Raw genomic sequence first — 24,945 nt, 5'->3', positions numbered from 1 at the left:
ACCACCTCACTGTTTTATCAGGATGACCTATCTGCCCTTTAACACTTTCACACAAACCTTACTTTGATTGTTGGTCTATAGCCCTGAAAGAAATGATGATTAGATTCCTTAAAGAATAAAACCTGGAAGTCCACAGAGCATTTGAGGGTATTGAACCCATAATGATTCCAACCCCAGGGAACATCCCATCATCCTGAGCAACTCTTTCTGAGCAACTTTGTTGAACTTTAAAAGTCGTCTGATCATAGTTTCCACGTTCTCGGAGGCTCAAAGCTTTGACCCAACACCCTGAGCTGTTCAGCTACACACTGAAAGTTTGAATCCTAAAGTTTCTCTTTTCATTTTGGCTTCAAAAATTCCAGCCTACTCTGAGCTGAACAACCTGCCCTTTCTTTTCTAAAAGCTATCAGCATCCACGGGAGTTGGCCCCAGTCCCCTTCTCTCAATCTCTTTAAGCAGAACTCACAGGACTTGAAAATAAGATCTCTGAGTCCCAAAGCAGTTTATTGACCCTCTGAGTTACGACTCCGCTTGTTTGTGCTGCTTTCTTGGCACTTTTTACCTGAGACTGATGACTACAGACACTATCTTTTAGTCTTCCAACATGTTTCATGTGAAGCAGCTTTGCTCATCAACTGTCTTTGGTTTGTTCCGCTGATTTGTATTGGGTTGGGACTGTTCTGTCTCATGCTTTGTATCCCAATAAGTCTCTGACTTGTAGGTCTCAAAAATTGAAGACAGAGAAAAATTGAGTGGAACCTGGAAAAGCCTTGAACTCAGTCCCTCTGTAGATCAGCAGGAACAGCTGAGAACAGGACTGAAACTAAACTTCACATTCGATGCAGATCAGTTTGGAAATTTACTGAAAGTAGTTTAATGAGGGGATGGTGCTGAGAGCTTCTTCCTCTCATCCCGTTCTCAGCTGTTCCTGCTGATCTGCAACAACTCACATCTGACTGAATATTTCTTGGATGTGGCTGCTCACTCTGACCACACTCCACATTACAATCAAACATGGAAACGTTGGGATGTGGACGTAGACATCGAAACTAGGGGTGCAGGAAATGTAAAATATATTTTTACAAATTAAAAATGTTGGTTTACACATTAGTGTGTGCCTATATGCAATATAAATTATATACACTACATTTCTCACCTACTGACATTCATTCACCAGTGAATTTCAACAGACAGTCTTGTCTCGTTTCTGTCATGGGGCGCTGGTTAGAGCACCTCAGCAGTGCAGCCAAACAGCCAATCATGTACTGTTGCCAGGGCAAATGAATAAATATTTGCCAATCAGTGCCGCAGGATTTTGTGGTCTTGGGGCGCTGAAAATATCGCCCCAGCAGCAGATTTCAGGTTAAAAAAGGTTTGTGCAGCACGGTAAATCAGCAGAAAGATGACAAACTTCACGAGCGAGGTGCAGCGAATTCGGTGAGGTCCTTATTCCTTTACCCATTTGCTAGAAAGACAATGGATGAGAAAATACGGATTAAGGAGCTGGGACCCGACAGGCCCGACCTTATGATCAACCAGCAGACCAAGGAGAAAAATAAAGTCGAACTGGAGTTTTTGCAGGAGTTTGAGCGCAAGTTGTGGCTGACAGGCTGTGGAATAGCCAATGCACTTTTATGTTTTCCCTGTATTCTTTTTAAAAGTGACAAATGTGAATTAACGTGGACACACTCACTGACCAACATGTCATTGGGGTCATGAGGTGGGAACCTCCTTTCATCAGTGTTTCGTCTAGTTGGGCCCACGACACCTCCAGGAGGCTAGACAGTGATCGCTGGCGTCCCAGAGTCACCCCCCTAATGCCAGCTATCACTGCTCCTCACGCCACAACAACCATCTTTTTTTCACAACCACAAGCTACCCCAGCCTCTCACCAACTGCACACCAGTAATAGCGGGGTGGGGATACAAACCCTGATTCGGGTAGGGGGTAGAAATAGAAGAGGTAAAGGTAAGTAGGAATGGGATTCAAACCCTGGTTTGGGTAGGGGGTAATGAAAGTATAGAGGGTGCCAGAGGTGGAGGCATGACAAGACACAGTAGCAGATTCAGCAGACAAACTCACCTAAACAGTCCTACAATCACTAAAAATGCCAGCAAAAACAAGGTCACAGGCCAACTCACCTAAAATGGCCGCCTGGTTTCAAAAGGCTCAAATGGGCCACACCCTCCACTTAAATAAATCCTGGATTTCTTCCTTGCTTCTTCCAACAGTCTGTTTACCTTGTGTGCTCCCCCTGCTGGGCCCCCAGCTACTATTGCTTCTTCTAATCCAAATCCAATGACTGGACTTTACGGCCTCATCTGACACTTCCTTCACTATTTTCCTCAAATTCTGTCCACTTACACCCAGCTCCCTCAACAATGAGACAGACTTTGCAACAAATCCTCTACATCCTACTTCCACTGGACAGATTCTAACTTCCCATCCTCGTTGCTCTGCTTCTGCCCCCAACTCCACATGAGATCTACCATTGAACATTTGGGATGAAGTGCTATGAGGCACTTTATTAGGTATAGTAAATAAGTAGATCAACAAAACAGTGTCTGGGCACTAAAATTTGATCTTACTTAAACACAACCACTTCACAGCAAATCTCATGGTGAAATTGTAATGCTGGCCTTTATGAGTCTGAATAATTAATGAAACAGATGTGCTCAATCTGGCGATCTACCTTCTGCAGTAGCTTTATTGCTTTCATCTGTCTGACACATTTCATAGGATCTGTGTGAACACTGCCCCTGCAATGCTGTGAGACTTCCTTTCACACTTTATCGAGTTTCCTAAACCTCTTCCTTCTACATTGCCAGCAGAAAATATCCCTCTGCTGCCTGCGTCTTTTTTTTAAAGCAGCATCTCCTGATCAGCATCTTTTTTTAATCATCTTGTTTTTCCTTTGTCATTGTGTGTAATATAGAGAGAGAGAGAGAGAGAGAGAAAGAGAGAAAGAGAGAGAGAGAGAGAGAGAGAGAGAGAGAGAGAGAGAGAGAGAGAAGAACCTCCACTGCTCTCACACACTCAAGCAGTGCTTTTCCTCTCCATCAGCTTTGTGTCTGAGAGTCACTCCAACTTATCGATTCAGTCTGGGACACTTCTGCTTATCAGCTGTATTCTTAAAACAACCCACACCCTCACTCAATGTGGGGGGGAAAAAAAGAAGAAAAAAAAACATTTTTCCTTCTTTATTTTTTTCAGAACAATAAAAATAGTTTAACAAACAAAGACTTCTTCATTCTCTCCATTTTGACTTGTATTTACAGCAGAAGATGAAAAAGAAAAACAAACGCCCGACGGCGTCCATTTCATCTCCTCTTGGCTCCGTTCCCACCCCGATCCTCCCTCTCCACCCCCGTAGTAGGCTTGACCGGAGAGTACCAGGGCCTATTGCTGCGTATTTGATGAGGTATACGTGCTCATCAACGATCGGTGACACGTTATATTAAGCAGACCTCACCGCTTCTCCTTTCGTTGGAAGCTGCACTGCACGAGGCTTGCTTGTATTTGACAGAGAAACATTTAGCAGGTTATGACACATGCTTTCACTGCCTGGCGTGACTTTGGTGGATAAGAGACACAATGAATCTTCTTTCTTTTTTTTTTTTTTTACTATGGAAACACCACATAACTGATACAAGGGAAGACGACAAGATAACGGACAAGATTCAGATGCATTCTTTGTCCGGTTGAGATAAACTGCTGTGTGGAGGGTCCCTGAGGGAAGTGAGGAGAGATGGTTTGAATACACAAACGAGTCATAACAGACACATAGGATTCATGGTTAGCTTAATAACGAAGCTGCTGTACTGGATAATCACACAGATGAACACACACCTCTTACACAGTATGTGCGACCTATGGACCTAAACGGCTTTTTTTGATACAGTACTTGAAGCACCCTCTAAATGTCATAAAGCAATTAGGCCCTTGAAAGCACTCAGGAGAAAATGTCACAAACAACTTGGATTTACAGTTTTCACCGCTCATTAAATATGTGGATTGAGCAGAGTTTTGTCTGTCCGGCAATAATATTCCGTTCCAAATGCATCAGAGATAAAAGAATCTACTCAGGCTGTGGACCTTAGACGGACTTAAACGGAGAGGTTTTGCAAGGCAAGCGTAATACTTGGTTAAAAAAGAAGAAAGAAATGAGAAAAAAAAGAAAAGAAAAAAGCAGAGAACAGACAAGGTTGAAGCTGGTTATTGCAGATTTTTTGGATAGCATGGGTCTACAGTATCCTCAAATCCCTCCTGGGGGTTGATTATTATAATGGGCTTCATACGTGTGTGTGTGTGCCATTGTCCTTCCTCATCGACTGAATACAATCACATAAATCAGGGCTTAGTAGCTGAACAATCAACAGCAGAGGAAATGATAAGATGCCTGAGTAGCTGTGGCTATTGTGCACCTGATCAGGACAGAGGTATCAATGGAGTCTGAACAAATCCAAGAAGTCCAAATAAATCAAACTTTCAAAAGCTCAAAACAAAGAAATATTTTACAACAGAACAGAAAAGATTTAAAAAAAAAGAGAAGAAAAAGTGAGCTGAATCACTGCAATCCATTTGAGATAAGAATGTATGAAAAACAGATGAGACGGAAGCAGAAAACTTTGTGTTCATGTCAGTGGAGGGGGGGGGGGGGGGGGGTTAGGTAGTCCGGAGGTCTGCATGTAAAAGTGGTGGGTTCGAGCACCATCTCTATGGCTGCGGGTCAGGGAGTCACTGGTCCAATCGGGTTGTAGGGGGTCATGGCTGTCAAAGCTGGTTTCCAGTGTAGAGCGGCAGGCTGGCACAGTGATGAGGATAATGACGTCTTAGTGTCACATCGGATCACACAGCAGACACACAGTCACAGAGCAAGAGTGGGCAGGCAGAGCCGCAGGGGCCCCCAAATGCGCCCGTTGGGCGCAAACAGTCCAAGGGCCTGGCCTTTAGTGTTCCCATAGTTCAGAGAGGAGCTCCAGCAGAGTGCAGAAAGGATGAAACAAAGCCGGATGCTCACATTTCAAATGTTCACAAGGGGTCGATACATATTGTCAAGGGAGCAGTTGCTTCAAATAAGCCACATGGCCTGTGGAAGTGATGGATGCCTATTCGTCCGTTTTACTTGGTTATTTTAGGCCCAAATCAGGAGGGACATGAAGGCTCATTAGTTTTTTGAGGTTTAAATCCTCTTCTTCACTGGTCACCCTCCCCAGGCCTGGGCCACATGCCAATGTGCTGAACGCTCCTATATAACACAGAAAAGAATGGTTAGACCTACACATAACACAGTATTTCTGAACAGGGGTAAATCTCTGCAGTCATCCAAGCTGCCCTGTGGTACTTGGCAATGCTTTGAACGACATGTCTCTAACGTAACGGCACCACGCTCACAATGACACTGCTAACCTGCTGATATTTAGCATGTCAACATTTGAGAGCTAGCACGGAGTAGTTGTGATATTTCACTCAAGTAACAACTGTGAACCTCTTGGTAGCTCCAGATCAGGGGTCATGTCAACATCGCCTTTTCTTTAAAGGGCCAGAACTTTTCTAAACATACAACCCTGGTGATAATGATGCGTCAGCACACTCAGAGGATGTTTATTCAACTTTTTTTTTTCTTTTTTATCTTGTAAAAAAGAAAAAACAGATACCACACAAAACACTTATTTAATGGCTCAACGGGGTTTTATAAAACATTGTTTGCCTTTTTTTTGTCCGAGATAAAGTGGAAGAAAAAATTGGCGCTTTTAAAAGAAAAAAAAAAAGGGCATAAGTCGAAAGACGCAGTTAGAAAGAGTTCTTTAAGAGATTCAGGAGCTAAGCACCTCCTAACTATAGTGGCATAAAACATGAGAGCTGTCAGTATAGAAATGATTAGAAAACTCCTTCCAAAAGATGATTCAACTCAGAGTGTGGCAAAAATGTGGGTTGTTCCCAGTCAGCTGTGCCGAAAAAAATCTGGAGCATGATGAGAAACTTAGTGTACGGGTGAACCAAGGAAGATATCAAAGAGTCGGGGCAGAAAACTCTGTATGGTACAAAAATAGAAAAATGTACAAAAAGAAATGGGCAGAGACAGGAGAGGTTACAGTGGACTAAAGAGAAATAGTCATGAACTGGATAAAAAACATTTAGTGATGCATCACAAACTCAATCTGACTGAAGATTTAGGGTGGAAATTGGGAAAAAGAAAATGGCCCCTGACGAGGCTCTGTCCTGCAAAACTGATACATTAGCTGCTGTGGAAGGAAGCTGGAACCTGACTGATGAAGAATACTGTTCTTCAAAAGTGAAATCCAGGCCTTAAAGTATTCGAGTTGCCATAAAAACCACAGGAAGTACGACAAAGTGCCGACTTGTTGTTTTGGTCTGCGATTCCATCGTCTCTTCCTCCACTTCATCTCAAAGAAAACTTAAACATTACAACAATTCTATTAAAAACAAATGGTTTGCGTCATATCTGTGTTCCGTTTAACAAAGAGACAAAAAAAAAAAAAAAAAAGAAACTGAGTGAACAAAGTGGGGCGATTCCATCGTTTTTGCCAGGACTCATACACTGCAGGGGCCAGACTTTGAAATATAATTTAAATAATAAAAACACACACATATAAATACATAAATACAGATTGAGAGTAAATTGACAGATTTGTAAAATAAGGAAATTGACTATTATCCAGTATTTTGATTGTTGGAAAACGTTTCTATGAAAAAAAATTGTAGGAAAAATAAATCTTTCTTTGGCAAAACTTTTGTTGTCAAAGAGCTTTAAATGTAAAGATGACATGAAAGACTGCAGCTTTAATGAAGAACGGACTGCTGCTGTAAAAGAATACAATCTTAAAACATGCTTCTTCCAAAGACTCAAGAAACGCTGGAACAACGGAGCAACAAGTGCCTTCCTTCAGGCTGTTTGTATTCTCACTCAATAAGAAAAAAAAAAGCCACATTTTTTTTTTAACCTGGATTTTTCTCTTTCTTCTCGCACTTTGTGAATTCAGTAATATTCTGTGGGCCAGCAGCTGATGATCAGCGCTCCAGAGGAAAAGTCAGGGCACCGCCACAGTCAGTAAGATTCATCCTTTGAAGACCGTGAATAGCTGTGTCACATTTCCAGGCAATCAATCTAAGAATTGTTGACATATTTCAGTCTGTATCAAGATCATGGTTCACAGTGCAAACTGGCCAAAAACTTTTGTTCGCTACCCCACAGACACGCAAAAAAAAAAGAAACTCGGTATCATTTCTAATGCTAAATGTGGTTGTAGCTAAATTTGTAACCAACTGTTCCAGTCCTGTAATCTGTTTTGTTGCACTACTCACAAAAAGAACAATGGTTGAATTGTGAATAAAAACAGAATGCAATGATTTGCAGGGCATTCCAACTCTTCCAACCAATTCACTCAAACCATTTCCAAAAAACAACAACGCGAGGCTGGGGTGAGGTAGCCCGACGTGCAGGCCGATGCTTCAACAATTTAAGATTGAGGGAATAAGGACTAAATTCTGTCTGCAATGGATAAAGCTGAAAACTTATACGAGATGAAGTGGCACAGAACATCAAGCGGCACTGCATAAACAAAAAAACAAAACAAAAAAAAAAAAAAGGATTTTGTAGTGGAAATCACTGTTGGTGTACACAGTTAAAACCACTCATTGGGATGGACTGATGACTGGTTAGATCTGAAGAATCAACACCTGCTCAGTGTTGTTAAAGGATGAAATAATACAAAGTGGTAAATATCTCCCTCTCCTTACTTTTGCAACAGTGCTGTAGATGTCAAAGCAAAAGAAGTGTGTCCGTTTTTCAAAGAAACGGAACCATTTGATTCAGTTTCAACATTTGATTTAGCTGTTTGTGTGTCATTTCCAATTAAATACGGGGTTTTAACTCAGGTCGGAAAGGGGGTTGTAGCTTATCCGAACAAACCATTCTGTTGCTTACCTTTTATTCAACATGTCCCCTTTTATGTAAAGACCATAAAGGCTTCTTCATCCAAACTTTTGCGGTGGCCTGTGGCTTTCACTGTTTCCTTCATTTTCACACATTTAATCCAGAGTGAGAGTAGAGGACAAGATCTTCAAAGTCACACCGACTACAGATTCAAAAATATCCAGTAGTCCTTCAAATGTAAGTATGGTATGCAATCATCTACCAAACTCACCATTCATGCCTTTAAAAAAAAAAAAAGAAAAAAAAGAACCGTTTTTCAATGTTCCAATTTCTCCAGTGTTTTTTTGTTCAAAACCTTGTTGCTCTGTCTGCTTCACCAAGGGGGGGAAATTAAATAAAAATTTAAAAACACATCTTCTGTTTTGCACAGTCACTTGTCAGAAAACACCAACAGTCGTCCGTTGCCTTAAAAGTTCATATATACTGTATACTTATATAAAAAAGGTGTTCATAAATTATTCAACAATGTTCAGTAGATAAAATACCACTTGCATTTATGTCCTGAAATTATGACTTTGTGCTTTCTGCAAACGAAAAACATTGAAAAAAGAAGCAGCAGATTTTTGCCAGGAGGTTAATCCATATATAAAAGAAAAATTGTCAGTTTGAATCTAACAGATTCACTCTATCTGTGACGGTTAGATATTCCGTTGCTGTTTGTTGCTGGCTCTTCCAGCTCGTCATCCTCGAAGCCATGAAAGGTGGAAGTGTCGCTTTCTGAGGTGGTGCCGAAGAGCTCCTCAGCTCCAGTAAACATCCCGTCTTCCTTCTCCTCTCCACGATCGGCTGGTTAACACAGTTAAATCATAGTGCTACTCTTAGAATAGAGGCTGCACATTTCAGTATGCATCTATGTATTCTGACGGTGGGACAGAGAAAAACATGTCCTGCGCATCAAAACTGGAACTCACTTGTGCATTGGCAGGCTGAGCAGGGAGACCCAGATTTACCCGTTTTCTTGTTTGAGCCCTGGCATTTATGACAGTAGTTGTTGGGAATGCTGGCCCCACCTGGACCCTTTGGACCTTAAAAGGAAAAAAAAGAAAGAGGAGTCATGATTTCAGAGATGGATGATTGAGTCGTGTAAATGTCAATGTTTTCACAGCAGGTACAAGAACAATATTTGGAATCTTGCAGTCAGGTGACTTCCTCAAGAAGGTGGTTTGCTCTCACATTGGTTATTTAAATAGAAAACAATTGTATCACAACCACACAAGGCTTTCTCCATTCTCTCTTTTTAAAAAAATAATTCTATTTTAAAAGACAAAATCCTTTCAACTGAACGCTATAACACACTACAAGGGCTGTAGATGTCAGCCGTCTTACGTTTGTGTCTGTCAGTCTGTGGTGCATTGGGGGAGCGGGACGCCACCGTGCTTCTCTCCCCAGCTCTGTTCTCCTCCGCCAGGTGGGAATGGGTGTAGTGGTAGCTTAGTCCTGTGCGGTTCCTGTAGCGCTTCGCACAAACTGCAACAAACAGAGAGCGAAGGTGTTCAGTCCCACTCCTGCTGCTGTACTTCATTATCTGAACATAATCTAAGATATGGAATTATTAAGAGTGAAACTACACAGTGCAGACCACAGAACAGGAAGAAGACGGAAAGATAATATAATCAAGTGTGCAGAAATGGCCCCAGTGGAGATTTATCTTTCCAATTTGGTGGAAAATTAAGAAATGAGCAATAGATCGGCTTCAAATACAGAGTCGAACAGACCTGATAATCGTGGCTCAAATTTTCCAACAACGACACTTTTACACTTGAGAAAAATAAGATAATAAAAGGGCTAATTCAATCTTTACAGCACTCTCAACAATACAAATATCTAAATAAAACAAAGTCAACAAATCGAAGTACCTGAGGTTGAAGATTTTGAGTTCTGCTTTTGTTTGTATCTGTCTGAAACAAAAAGAAAATGACAGACAGAGAAAACATGTGAACGTGCTGCTCAAGTAGAGTCACAACATCTAAAATATTCCTTTCCACATGAAACTTGCATGTACAGGAAAACCTAAGGTGACAGTGACACTAGTTCACCTGGTTTCACCCTGTGGTTGCATATCAGATAACTAAAGCAGTGACTGAGTTACAGGGCTTTTTGATGGCAGAAGTTTTGACGCTATTTTAAGAAGAAAATCATGATGTTTTGATCTTCTTTAGATCTCCTTGTAGAATTTTTCCCAACTAGAAAGAACAGATCATATAGAACATAATAAATAAATGAAAACAATTGGCTTCATCTGGTAAAATCATTGCTAGCTGTTTAACATTGGCCTGTACAGTTCGCCTCACAGCAAGAGGGTTCCTGGTTCAAATCCTGGCTGTGGGCCTTTCTGTGTGGAGTGTGCATGTTCTCCCCGTGTATGTGTGGTTGTCTCCGGCTTCCTCTCACCATCCAAATACATGCATGTTAGGTTAATTTGTCTCTATATTGACCCTAAAAATGAGTGTAAGCATGCATGGTTGTTTGTCTAGTTTGTCTCTGTATGGCCCTGTGTTGGACTGCTGACCTGTCCAGGGTGTACCCCACCTCTTGCCCAATGACAGCTGGGATAGGCTCCAGCCCCCCGTGACCCTGAATTGGATTAAGTGGGTATAGAAAACAGATGGATGGATGGATGGATAAACATTAGAAGAAAATAGGGTTGTCCGTCCATCCACTTAGTTTTAATAGTCATTTTCCCTCCACAGTGCCAAATGTTCTTGGATATTTTCCTTGGTATGAAAATGTATATCAAGAATTCCAAGTTTGGTGTGTTATGGATCTGGCAAACAGCAGTTACCTGACCAGTAAACTTTTTTTTTACAATTCAATTTGTGGATAACAGCACACAATATATCACTGTGTGCACAAAAAAACACAAACAAATGAAAGAATGGATCTTCATTTGCAGATCATCTCATGTGAACGTATAAAACAGTAAAATAGAACCTCACATTTAAGAATTCGTCTCTACTTACTGTCACAGACATATGGCTTATCATTGTCCAGATCTGCCCTCCTGCGGCCTGAACCCCGACCCTAAGGGAAAAAACACACACACACACACACACACACACACAAAGACAGCCTTTTAACTACCTGCAGTGAAATCCCTGATTTAACATACACATCCAAGCTTTATCAGGTTAAATATGATCACAGAGTAAAACTGCAACTACAGCTGTTACTCCAGTCACTTACTCTTCCCTTGCCCCGATGTCTCCTCTTAGGAGTGTCCACCTCATAATCGTCATCATCATTAAAAGCATCTTCTGCTGCATCTGCCTCCAGAACCCGCTGAGACAGACACAGAGAGGAAAGACACTTTCAAGTTCTGATTCAAGTCCAGCTTGGTAAGAAAAAAAAGCATTGGAGCCGTTTTGTCTCTGACAAGCTAACAGATTCTTGTGTGTCCTTCACGCAAGTATGCCTGTTTCCACATGTGTTTGGTGGAATGTGTGATGAAGTAATAAGATTATCTGACTGACTGAACAACTTATACGACACTGAAGTGTCATATTTTTTCCACATTTCTAAAACATTACTTATCATCATCATCATAAATATCATGGCCATTGCTGAGGCAGTCTCAAAATGTGTCAGAAAACAAGATCTGCAGGTTAGCAGGAAAACTTGGCAGGTTGCCATGGCAACCAGTTAGGGCACAACACTTTGAGTGCCGTGGCCCTGTGCGAGTGACAGAGCAGAAGAATTTGCATTTAAAACATTTATCTGATGCTCTAACTGCACCAATGCTCACTCAGTGTTTGACTAAACCCACTTGAATCTCCAGCAGGCTCTCCTCATCGTTCTTGGAGTTGTTCCTCTTGTCTAAACCTTCTCCTCGTAGTAGAGCCTCCAAAGTAGTGCTCTGGGTGGGCAAAGCATCCTTGGACATGAGGCCACCATCTGAGGAAAGTCAAAAACCACCGTAACCAGCGATGAATCATCGCAACACAAGCTTGGTCTTTGTACCAACGTGGCACGTCACCAAATGTCTACGTTCTGGAACTGTGGAATTGTGACAAAAACCAGAAGTGCTATAAACAGCAGGAGCAACTTTCTATCATCATATTTCTATCATGTTTAAATTAAACCAACTTGATGCAACTTCCTGGAGCATTTCTTTGTTATAGTGCCTGGTTTGTCCTAAATGCTTTTTGCAACAGAATGTGTCAACATAACAATCTTCACAATAGTTAAAAAAAAATATCAGATATCGCACTACTATGCACACAAAGTCATACATTCAACAGACTTTGTCCACAGCAATCTATCGCAGATTAAGATTAAGATCAGATTTATTGGTAATGCATACAATTTGTCCTCCGCCCATCCAGGTTGGCACCTGTTGACACACACATGCACATGGTCACACACTCAGGGAAAGATGCCAACTTGGAGCCTCCAGCTATCAGTTTTGAGTGGCGAGAGTGGGAATCGAACTTGCCAACCTTCCGGTTATTGGATGACCAACTCTAACCACTGAGCCACGGCCGCCCCCAGTGAAATGTCCTTAAAGTGACTTAAGACTTCAACCTGAACATATGCAGCTATTTCCTGCTACAGTGAAGATCTGAGCAAACAGTGTAGGAGGCAAGCAGGTTGAGTAAGAGCAAACAAAAGGTGACATTCGGATCTACACGTCTTATTCACACAATCTCTTCCCCTCAGAGAGATTCATGATCATCCAGGTGCTTTGTGGATCTTTCAAAAGGGGACTCACTTCAAAGCCTCCCCCCTACCCCTGACTCCAGCTTTCTAGGAGCCCTTCATCTTACAGCTGCGCCCACTAGAGAGACTTTTGCTGAATATTGAGCATGAAGAGCTAAAACAACAGAAGACTGCAGAGTAAGTGGAGGACACAGAAGGTAGGCGTGAGGAGAAAAGATACATGTTTCTCAAACCACGTGGCGACAGCCCCTCACCATTGTGTCTGCACACGTTGACTTTCAACTCTCCGCGACGAGACAACCCACCCCCCTCACCCTCCACCTTTCCCTCCCTCCCTTTCAACCCATGGGAGCTGGGGGGCTAAAAATAGAGCCGGCAGCAGCCTGCAGCAGGGAGCTGATTCTGCATGCAGCCCCAGTCTCTCTAGCACACCATCAGTTAGACAGTGAGACAGACTCTTGCTGCTGCCCTGTGCTGACCACCTCTGGCCAGCTGCACTATTTGCTCCATAGAAGAGACGCCAGGTTAAATCAGGGTATGTTTCCCCTCTGCTGAGCACTGGCAGACAGCACATACAATCCTCTGTTGTTGGAGAAGGGAAGGGACAGCAGGGTGGTGGAGGGGGAGTCTTAGCCAGTGTGAGCTCAATGGAAAACAATAGGCTACAATGAGATGCGTTTAGGAAACAAAGGCTTGGTTCATATGCTATCGCCACATCTCTGCTTTCCCAGGCTCCCTTTCTCACTCCAGCAATTTCCCAAAGATTTGTCCTTCTAACATGCAATGAAGAAAACAAATTCTTCGATCTTAGAACGTACAAATTTCACTCGGCTGTTTATAGAAACTACTGGAAAGTTAAAGATGACACATTTTGTTTCTGTGACGAATTCTCTGTTTTGTTGTGCACATTCTTTAAGCTAATGTCACATCCCAGTGGGTATTAAAGCTCAGGGTACAAAATGGACCAGTTACATGAGCTAAGCAGCCCTGGTCACAACACAGACTCTCTTGTAGACAGAAGTGAGAGATGCAGAGATGAAAGGTGCCTGAGAGAAAAAATGAAAAACAAATCAGGGAGGGAGCTAGCCAGTAGAACATAAGTGGGAATATAGACAACTGGGTAAATGTGTTGAGTGGCAACCAGAGAGGGCCAAACTCCATTCCATAACATTTATTAAATAGCAGCTGCCGTGGCCGGACTCTGTCTCGCCCCTACCAGCAGTGACAAATCTAATTACATGTTCTGCTTCTCACAAAACGAGTTTACCAGCCGGGGTGAACACAATCATATTTCATCTTCTGAGCCTTTGTGTGTGGAAACAGAGTGATATGGTTCGAGCAAGATCATTCCAGATCATCACCAGTAATCTCATGAGCTGAAGGTACTGGAGGACTTGGGGTTAGAGGCCGTTAGCAGCAGGAGAAACTGACAGGAGCAGAAAGCAACAGGCAGGTGGGCGACTGAGAAAAGGCTGTGGGGATCATACCCAGCTGAAGGCCATAGATGCCCAGCCGTGGATCTGTGGGGTGGTGCAGCCTTCTCTTCTTCCTCCAGCAGCGGGCGGGGTATGTGTACATCTGCCCGGCTGCAACACCTTTATAACAAACATGATATACATCTCATTAAAACAGTTTGAGCTTTTAAACTATGATGACAACAAAGTCTTAAAGGGGAACTCCGGGGCATTTGAAGTGCAATCCCATTGCTAGAGGTTGTCAAATACTGACAGTAGGACACAGACTGGTGCAAATCGGCGCTCCCTGTGCGGCGATTGCGCTGTTTGCGCACCCTGTCATGCTAGCCAACTACGTGGTGGCTAAGGGGCAAGTGCTAAACCTTCCACGTAAAACAACAACTTGCACACTGCAGAAACGTCACACCACTTTATAAACCATCCGACAATAAAGTCACAAGCCTTACCATCAAAACCATATGCTTGGTTCTCACATTACTGGCATGGGGACGTTACAAAACAACTTTATAAACAGCATGTCACTTACCGGTTGTCGGTATGCTCGCGCATGTGAAAGCCCAAAAGAGTCAATGGACGATAATCCCATATACAAAACAATTATCTTCTCTAGAAAAACTGCGTTCAAGTATTTAAAACATTACAACAATATTACTGGGCATGTATTGTTGTAATGTTTTAAATACTTGAACGCAGTTTTTCTAGAGAAGATAATTGTTTTGTATTTGGGAGTATCGTCTATTGACTCTTTTGGGCTTTCACATGCGCGAGCATACCGACAACCGGTAAGTGACATGCTGTTTATAAAGTTGTTTTGTAACGTCCCCATGCCAGTAATGTGAGAACCATGCATATGGTTTTGATGGTAAGGCTTGTGACTTTATTGTCGGATGGTTTATAAAGTCGTGTGACGTTTCTGCAGTGTGCAAGTTGTTGTTTTACGTGGAAGGGTTAGCACTTGCCCCTAGCCACCACGTAGTTGGCTAGCATGACAGGCTGCGCAAACAGCGCAATCGCCGCACAGGGAGCGCCGATTTGCACCAGTCTGTGTCCTACTGTCAGTATTTGACAACCTCTAGCAATGGGATTGCACTTCAAATGCCCCGGAGTTCCCCTTTAAGACTGCTATTTCGTCAGATTTTACTTAAGTTTGCAGAAATAAAAAAATAATTATGTTTAGTTTTCCCAAACATTACAATGAAGTCCACAGCCAAATTAAAAGCAGTCCTAAAAAACAAAAAAAAAATTAAGATTGATGAATCTGAGGGGAAAAAAAAAAATGTCTATAAACATATATTAGATAAAGCAGTTGAAAATGTTATTACATTCTTTTTACATCTATTTTATTTTACTCTCTGCCCACTGTTGTGAAACACATTTAGGACAGTGTTCGAGCTAAACAGTGGATACTTTGCATTGCTTTGACACAGAATGCATTCAATCACCTCCCCCAAACTGTGATGAGCAGATTACAGAGAACACCAAGGATCAATATTATGTTGTCGGGCTACAACAGACCTTTAGTCTTATTTTATCCATTCCCCCCCCAAATTACAATGCCATTGTAGTATAAAATAGTATGTGGCATATGGTGACTCGGAGTGGCTCTCTTCTTTTTGCAGTGTGACTTGAGAGAAAATTGTACCAAAGTAGAAGATATAGGCACACTTTAGATGATACATTTCCAAAGCCTAAGGTGGCTATTGTGTTTTGGCTTACTGAACATTAAGTGCCCGGATAGTATTACTGGACAACAGCATTTGTCATTGTTATAGCAGAATGAGTCACTTGTGGGTGAATTATGAAGTGTTTTAGTGGCTGCAGTGCATTTTGCAGCAAAGTTGACTGATGTCCTCAGGTTTTTCCAGCAGTGAACATGCTACTGAGTGTTAAAATGATTAAAACAAAAAAATAGTAAAAAATTCACATGATTTTCCAGAGCCCAAAATTATGTGTCCAAGTATGTTCTTTTACTTGAAGCAAGCATCCAAAGAAATAAAGTCATTTCATTTATAAAGAAAATCCCCCCCAAAAACCCCACATTTTACAGCCTAAATGACAAATCTACTGATTAATAGGTAAAGACAGTTATTTTCAAACAACAGTCTTAAAAGTTTAACCTTGTAATCCTTTGCCTATTTTCTTAAACTTCCAACTAAAAAATTTCAATCAGTAACAGCTCTACAACTGAACAACTTTGGGCTCTACGGATCAGAGACGGCTGAAATAAGTCTAATTATACTGGTCACTAGTCCAGCATGGGATTTTAACCTTCCAGCAAACTACACTAACTAAACTAGATTTAAGTTGTAGTTATACCAAATATACTGCAACAGGATGAAGGACAACAAAGGAAACATCCATTTTATTGATTCGTATCCAGGACAGCCTATTCACTGTGCATATGCTAAGTTTAGAAACCTTCAGAAAATAACTATATTTAGAAAAAAAATAAACATACAGCCAAACCCAGAGGAATGTCATACGGCAGAGGAGGTTAATAGTTCAAAAATATGTTATTTCAGTGCATTCTGTGCATGTTTGGGTGTATACATGCGAGCGTGTGTGTTTTCCCACCAGGGCTGCGGTGGTGGCGCTCCATCCAGATGTAGCAGTTGTTCTGGGCGACGCCGGTCTGAGAGTCCAGGAATGGCAGGCGGACGCTGCGTTCAGCACACAGACGGGCATTGTAGCTGCGGCACTGCTCAATGGCCTCCTTATAGAACTGGTCGCCCAACCTGCAGAAGGCAAAGTACGAGGTACAAGTCACTGACACTGCACGATGCGGTGTACACACACCAGTGGAAGATGTTTTGACATATAGACTAATAGTCTACAAACGATTATTATACACTCTAAACAAAGAAGTTCCTGCCATAATGCTTTGTGAATTGCAAAGAATGTTTGTCTTGTTGTGTGACTTTGGAGCTTGACAGAGTTGGTTCAGATCAACAGAAACCACTTAAAACACCACAGTCGAAGCAAACCATTGATTCCTTTCAATGCGATAAAATGACTGTTTTTGTGAAAAGGAGCCTGGTGGCTTTGAACAAAGCATACATGGATACTGCACTCAGTTGTGCATAAGAGTGGCTTATCTGAGAGCAAAATGAAGTGGTAAAAATACATTAAACACAGCATTCAGTGAACCAATATTGATTTTCTGAGGTTTGTCTTTTTCTTGGCTAAAATAAATTTAGCCACTCACTGCTCATGGCAATACATACTTTACTCACTGTGCCAGTAAATCATGACATGATTACCTGATCATAATTATTACTTGATTGTTATAATTTTTGCATCACCATTGGAACTGTTTCCATTGAGTTTTATCCAAAAATATGTATTCTTTATCTTCAAGAGCTTAATGAGTCTCTCTTTTAATATTTGACTGACCGCATTTCAATGTGCATCTGGTGACATTAATGTCACGGATTGAGTTTGGACTAAAACTGAAGCCCCGCTGTGGCCCCTTTATGCTTTTAAGCCAAATTAAAAAAGGACAGTCCAATTTGTTGAAGCAAAAAGGTGGTCTTCATAGGTGCCAATAGCACTTATCCAAGCAAATAGTGGCATGAAATGAAAATTTTAGATGCCAAATGTCATCTAAAATTTCATGATTGTGACTCTACAACCCTATACTGTTATTTATACACTGGGCCTGGGCATTATACCAACTAAGTTTTTAATTAATCTAATCTGCCAGTGTGTGTAATTCTCCCTACCGATGGTGCAGCCCCACCCTGAAAAAAAATTAATTAAATCAACTACTAGTTTCAAATATAGGTGGACAAACTGGCTAAATTTCACTGAAGAGCCCTGCGAGTGTAAACACTTTTTCTTTCCTCACCTCTTCCTGCCCAACATAACGAGGCACCGGTCAGCATATATGATCTTACATTTTAAGTCAATTAACACGCAAGTAAAACCTAAATCTAAAACAGATGTCACGGGGAATTTCATCAGGCGACAGCAGATTTGTTCAAAACAGTGACTACAGGTTAAAGCATAGTCTGAATGGCCGTTATTTAAGTTGTTACATCGGACTTTTTGTAGTGTCTGTTAACAAAAATAAAATATAGATTGAGAGCAGAGAAACTAACGGATGTTAACTGCAGTTGCTTCCACACACATTTGATATATATACAGGGCATCACCATTCTGTTTCAAAATACTAAAAAAAAATAAAAAAAATTATGTCCACACTGTCAAACCTTTACAGACATACTGTAAAAAAAACACTCACATAAACCTTTTTAAAAACAAAACAAACTCTCCCTTTATTGTTGCGGCTGGCACAGGTGGGTCTAATTCTATTACATTGTGGGTTTGTGAGTTTCCCTTCAGGGAACAACAGTCTTATTTTATCACAGCCTTAAAAGATATTTTATAATTAATCTGTATATTTTTTTTCTGTCTAACCAATATGAATAACAAATGTTATCAAGGTTATATAAAAACAGAACAATTTTGAAGAAGATTTACCAGTTGCTTCTTTGAAATGGGTGGATTTCTGCGGAGGTGCTGTACGATCATCCTATCTGTATATACACACACGCCTCCTCCTCAGCCTGGGTAAAACCGTCAGCATCTTCTCAAACGTCTGATCAATTTAGGTATAAACTGACAGCTGAGCTTCTTTGCCCTGTTTCCAGAATGCCACCAGGGAGAATTTGTGTACGGGGTAAAAAAAAACAAAACAAAAGAAAACAATGCAACCCATTTACTGCCATTCCTCAATTATGCTGCTCCCACTGTTGAGGTTAAACATATTATTACCTCTGTGTGCTCTTTGTTTGATGTGATCTAGAGTAGATAGACTGTGAGCTACATTGCCTCTCTCTGTGTCTTGGATTATCACAGACTTACACAACCTGAGGTCTGATATGAAGTCACTCCTCTGACTGCCACTTTAGTTCCACTTTTTCTTTGCGTTACTAAAATTTTGGCAGTCCCTCAGGGCTTCAGTGTTAATATTCAGAGTGAAATGGGGGTGGAAATTTCACATTCAAGCTCTCAATCTCTGCCACACGCCTGGTATGGTAATTAGCCTACTTAATTAATCTCAGCAGAGTTCCAAGCACAAGGGTAGTTTCTGATTTTTCTATATCAAAGATGGTGGTAAACTCTGAAAACATTAAAAGGTCATTTGGATGCGTTTTTTCACAGCCTGCTGTTATTTTAGAGGAGCCAAGAAGGCAAATAATAGCCAGTGGTTCTTCTAGTTTGCACACCCCTGCGTACAAATAATGAAGTTGCTCCACGTGTTCTCAATTACAACATTAGCAAGACGGCCATTTTGAAGTTAAACTAATGAGCTGTGGGCTCAGAGTCAAGCATTGTATCTTAAACTGTTGGCGAAGGAGGTCGTGCTTTCTACTTCTTCCTCCCTCTGTACCCCTTTCACCTCGTTTAGGCGACGTTCATCAGACGAACAACCGTGTTAGGAATGCTGCCCCGCACAAAGCCCACAGCTCTGTGGTTGAGACAAAGCCACAGTGTGCAAGGCTTCTGAGAAACAGAGGCTTCATGTTAGTGTGACTGAGGAGAACAAACAGTCACAGGTACAGAGCAAATGCAGGAAGGGATGGAAAGATGCAAGGAAGAGGGATAAAGGAATAGTAAAAAAAACAAGAAAGGCAGGGCATGCAAAATAGGTAACAAGTCATGACTAATTGATAAGTGGTAAAAAGAAATTGTCCCAGTTTTAATCATGCTCAGCCTGTTCATTGTAGTTCATAATCTTATCACTACAGCTATCTGCTTCATAGTGTTTCTGACAGCCTACAGAGCCAAAAACAGCACCGATTTCTCACACATACCACCATTTCCGCAGGCTTTACGATTGAGGAATTTTTACAAGAGAAATCACACAGAGAGACTCAAAACAGATTTTAGAGCTCAACACACACACACACAAGTTCAGAGCTTTGACATATTTACCAGTAGCTTGACCACTGATTTAAGATAAATATTTGGCTCATAAAAAAAACATAATAGCACACAGCTGTGTGGTAAAACCTGTGAACTCTGTTGGTCAAATTTGTACCACATGTTGAATGTGTATCGTTCCTTGAGTCGGTAAATCCCAGTCAAACTAACCTGTGTGTTTCAATGCCATTCCTTCGCATCAACACACAGCTGCAATGAGACATAGTGCGATGTATCAGTTTACCAAAAGCAGAACAGCCGTAGATGCTCCGTTAAGTCGTGCTTATGCCAAGAAACTCCAGTGATTGCTCAAGTTGTGCAAAGCAGGAGGGGGAGCAGATCAGTCTCAAGTGAGATGAGCCGGGGGTTAGAGAGGGTAGAATGAGGAGCAAAAGGACAAATAAGAGGGCGAAAGTATTCTGGTGGGTGATGGCCACCTGTGCAATGACATGTTCTCCATCAGAAGCCTGCCACCTCAAAAGGCAGGTGCACCAGCTAAGGTGAGAGAACTTTTTGACACCTGTAATGAGTGACGAAACCTACACATCCAACGACACAGTAGGTGAAGGAGTCACACCACCTCCACCTCAGTGCTCATGGCTTTTCCATTCTAAGGTTTACGTTTCTGTTATGCCCGTTTGATGAGATCTACAAATCAACACTGCAACAGCTGAAGGACAATTCAATCTTAATACAATGCCGGTGCTCAAGTTAACTGCTCAGATTTTTAAGTGAAGCAACAATGGGAAAAAATAAGATTAAGTGAGAACCAAACACAGTCAGACCCAGAAGAATAACAGTGGTGTAAACATCCATCACAACTTACAGACCAGCTTCCTGATTCAACTCATAGGGTGAATACTGAATTTCTCAGATTTGGTGGCTGTATAAATAATTTGTGTTTGGTACAAAACATCTTTGTATTTAGTAGAGTCAGCTTCTCCTATGATATATTCCGTCAGATTTCTTCACTATAAGTTAAGGTATCAGTATAGATTTACTCCTTCTGATCAGTGTGCTGGTGATCCTTCATTCCATAATTCCATAATTCATTCCATAATTAATTAGATATTAGGCCTAAAAGATAAGCATTTTTGTCCTGTTCGGTTTCAAGTATCACTCTCCAGCTTTCTTTTTCCAAACACGGCTCCAAAAAAATCCAGATGTAAATAACCAAATTGCAATGAATGCTTCCATACAGCAGTTCCCAAGCCAATGGGTGACTGGTTTGTAAACTGCTGGTTACAGACAGTGGCTTTGTCCATCTTTTATTACACAACTAGGATTCAGCGATTAAAAAAAAATGCCTAAAGATGAGGGGAAAACGTTGTACGGAAGAAATAAACTGCTTTCTTCTAACATTAATTGTGTCAAGGCTCCTCTAATTGATCTCACTGCCACTTGAGAGAGTTGGAACCTACTGGTTTACATAATCTGGCAAAACAGATGGCTTGTTTACAATATGTCTGTTTGCCTGACTGCTTGTGTCTAGTGGACTTCTAATTTCCCACTGCGCTCAGATCTCAGGAATTTGTTAAATATAAAAAAAGCTGCACCAAAAACCATTGAAAGAGAAACAAAACACAAAAGTGAAACCAAGATTTCACCATATCTGGATTATCCGTTTGTCTATCTGCCTAGTGGGGACTCAATGTGGACTAGATACACTGGGGAACTGTGTGCGTGTCAGCGGCTTGGAGGTATGTGCCACACACACTAACTGTCTTCCAGTGAGTAGAGAAGGTGAGTGTGCACAGAATGAGGGCGAAGAGGAACGAAAGCAAATCTTGTGGCCAGTGGGGCCTCTGCTATCAGAGTGTTCCTGTCAACGGTTCACCTTGTCACATGGCTGTGTCCGTAATGTGAGCATGTGTCAACACACTTTTTGCATATCTGGCAACAAGGAGAACCGCTCGCAGGAAGGCTCTGCAATTGTGACAAAACTCCAGGGTCTACTTTGAAATGCCCTCAACATATGTAACTTTTGTGAAAAATAATACGCAACAGCAAAACAGTTTCTGTCTTTTCAGCTGTGCTTTAGAAGGTTTGCAGGTGCACTGCTGCTTCACAGGAAGCTAGAGCTACCACATAACAAGGGAGGGGGAGGGCCTGTACAGAGTGACTGCATCCTGACAACAACCTCTGATTACACCAATCAGAACAACACAGTCTGGGTGAGGGAAGGAGCAAAACCAGACAGTACACCTCCACATCGCAGGGCGAATAAACAGCAGACCTGACTCACTCAAATTTGACTCAACACCAATGACAAGGAAGCTGACAAATGGGGAAGCATCAGGCTGTCGGGGAGGCAGGAGAGCTGTGGATGAAAGATGTGTCCAGTCAACGGAAAACTCCAGCTGTGGCTCAAATTTTAATGAGCAGCTTTATTAATGAAATATTCCAGACTCCATTTTAATCAGCAGATTTGGGAGATTAGTGTCGTCCCATGCTCAGACCTCACACATACGTGCACAGTAGGCTTGCACGCTGCAGCTTCATCCTCTACGTTGCTACAACAAAGTCAAATCAGAGCTTCATTTCCCTAAAGTGAATCTTCCTAATAAAAAAAAAAGAAAAAAAAAGGTCAAACTGGTCCATAGGAGCAACATCCAATTAGTGTCAAGTGTGACTAATTATAATCTGACAAACGTGTGAAATGAAGTCAGAAACCCGAGACAGAGGCTAATTATAGCAGATTGAAACACTTCATTAAGCACAGCTTATAGCAAGGAGACATTCTACATCTGAATGCTAAAACATCCTAAAGATGAAACAGCGGCTTGACAGCAGATGCACGCTGAAGCTTGTTGGGACATAACCGAGAAATAAGTACAGCAAGGGAACAATGAAACATACTTTCCAATTATAATTGTGCCCTCATAGACAAACACAGAAGCTGCGACTATGCTGGGCAATCCCCTGGTGGGTAAAACTGTGACGCATGGCACAGACTGACGATAGAATTTTTCATTTAGTGAATTTAAAAAAAAAAAAAAACAGTGTTTTCATAAGAAGCATCCAATGAATGTGCAGGTGTCTTGCTGAAATACACTGTTGAACCAAACCCTAACCTGACCACAACATACTCTTTATATCCCCCCTATGTCATAACGTCACTGGCAAGCAGTGTGAATAAGGTGTGCAGCTGTTGTGAGGTGCACTCATGGACAGATTCCACAATTAACCAACCAGGCACATGACCCCAAGGTGTCAGGGGCCCAATGGTTTTATCCAAGAAAGAAAGTCAAAACAAACATAAGACCTGTAAAATAACAGCAAAGACACAAAATAATCAACTTTACACTGAATGGATCACTGTTACACAAGTCCCTATATCACTGGTTCTGATGTTGTAAGATAATGAATGACTTTTTTTGAATAAATATTCAAACTTTAACCAAACTGATGCCTTCATTTCTCTCCAATAAAGTTCTGTGAAGCAACCAAAATTTGCAAAAAAGCTGCAAAGTCACCATAAAGAAAAACAAAGAGGAAAACAAGCCACAAATAACCAAAATGAGAAGAGAGAAATGGGCCAGAATGTGACAAAATATGATGCTTATCATCTGTAGCGCACAAAACAACCACACATGCTGGTCTGTAGTTGTCTGGTGCCCTTTTATTATGGGCGCCTTGGTCCTCAGTAGAACCAGTGGGGTACCTTTTACACATCTGTGCCCAGGGGCCTGTTGTTTCATAATCCGTCCATGGACCCACACCTTGTGCTTCAGTCTACTGAGGTGGCAGGGTACCTCTGTGAAGGAGCAGATGGTTCTCCTGCTTGTGCTCAACACTTCCTCTCTGTCGGAGCATCTCTCTGACAGATGGGCCCAGGATCCTGGACCAGGCTAATCTCCAGCACTCCTCCACTTAAAGGCACAGTGGAGCTCCTGCTCTACCTCCACAGTCCCAAAGAGCCATGTTCATTAGAACACATCAATACAGCCAGGCTGGCTGTTGCTGCTGTCACGTACAACTGAGCTCAATGTGCATCTAAGGATATGAAGAACTATTGTGGTATTTCGGCATAAAATGACAAAAAGCACGAGGATAAGTGTGCATAACTTACAGTAAGAGGAATGGAGAGACAATACAGAAGAACAAAGGAGAAAAGGATAGAATTTCCTTGAAATTTAGCTATTAATATGTCTGTTGCACACGCTTTTCGAGCACAGAGCAACAGTCCAATTTCAGCGGCAGACTAAATTTGCTGTCACTTTTTGTCGAATTCGCCAGCAAGCATGCAAATACAAAATGCCTCCTCCCTTGCTTGCTTGCTTTACCGGGTCCTGACCACGTCTGCGCCTGGAGGAGCCAAAGTTGACATGTCGACATTTCACACCAACTATAAACGACTTTCGGAATGTCAGATGATATGCTGCTGCTGTGCCCAACCGAGCACGAAGAAAATCGGCTTTTAATCATTCGTTGCAGCGCACAGGCACGTTGTCGACAGTTTTCAAATTAATGCATAGCCAAGGAGAGACGACACTATCGTGTTATACGCAAAACCGTGTGGAGGAGAAGCCCCTTTAGTGCAGCGAAAATGTCAAGCAGCCTTGCGCAAATGTTTAAGACTAAATGTTAAGGTGTAGAGGAATAAAAGAACTATACGAGGCTACTTTGCCATGGAAGAAGTACACAAAACGAATTTGGACAGCCTCGCCTGCCATATGCAAACGGCTGAAAATGACATGCACGAACAGCCGGTTTCAACGTACGAGTTGGCAACAAAATAATTATTCACAATTTGCTCAATGTCTAAATTACTTACGCTTTTAGTGGATTCTGAATGACAGCCGCCATTTTGCTACAATGTAACGCAATATCGGCGTCTTGCAGTTCTGAGGGAAACCTACGGAAATTGACCAATCACAGCTCGGGGGGAATTCGTGGACCAATAAATCTGCAGCATCAGCGGATGGG

At 41.7% G+C, this 24,945-nt stretch overlaps 1 protein-coding gene across 2 annotated transcripts; it reads right to left on the bottom strand.

Annotated features, from left to right (window-relative positions):
• Window positions 1-3,185: 3,185 nt before the first annotated feature.
• On the bottom strand, window positions 3,186-24,862 carry LOC142366301 (zinc finger protein DPF3-like). 2 transcript variants are annotated; one of them, XM_075448137.1, is made up of 11 exons: window positions 24,794-24,862; window positions 16,663-16,823; window positions 14,101-14,208; window positions 11,721-11,848; window positions 11,141-11,236; window positions 10,918-10,978; window positions 9,814-9,855; window positions 9,284-9,424; window positions 8,869-8,982; window positions 7,949-8,743; window positions 5,162-5,248 (listed from the first exon to the last, which is right to left on the bottom strand). In XM_075448137.1, the coding sequence occupies exons 1-10, from the start codon at window positions 24,823-24,825 to the stop codon at window positions 8,583-8,585; spliced, it is 1,044 nt and encodes a 347-aa protein (XP_075304252.1). In that variant the 5' UTR covers window positions 24,826-24,862; the 3' UTR covers window positions 5,162-5,248; window positions 7,949-8,582. The 2 variants fall into 2 exon arrangements, with proteins under 2 accessions (XP_075304253.1, XP_075304252.1); XM_075448138.1 differs by lacking the exon at window positions 7,949-8,743 and having other exon boundaries at window positions 3,186-5,248.
• Window positions 24,863-24,945: the final 83 nt, after the last annotated feature.

The sequence above is a fragment of the Odontesthes bonariensis genome, chromosome 17 (genome assembly GCF_027942865.1).
Source record: "Odontesthes bonariensis isolate fOdoBon6 chromosome 17, fOdoBon6.hap1, whole genome shotgun sequence".
Lineage (NCBI taxonomy): Eukaryota > Metazoa > Chordata > Actinopteri > Atheriniformes > Atherinopsidae > Odontesthes > Odontesthes bonariensis.
This window is presented reverse-complemented; position numbering and strand designations above follow the sequence as displayed.

What these genes read in the sequence shown, in the direction of transcription:
- LOC142366301 (XM_075448137.1), bottom strand. Translation starts at nt 24,825, where the DNA reads ATGGCGGCTGTCATTCAGAATCCACTAAAAGC. An exon ending in ATTCAGAATCCACTAAAAGC is followed by an intron (nt 16,824 to 24,793) that starts GTAAGTAATTTA and finishes TGCCTTCTGCAG; the next exon opens with GTTGGGCGACCAGTTCTATA. An exon ending in CTCAGCCTGCCAATGCACAA is followed by an intron (nt 8,744 to 8,868) that starts GTGAGTTCCAGT and finishes TGTGTTAACCAG; the next exon opens with CCGATCGTGGAGAGGAGAAG.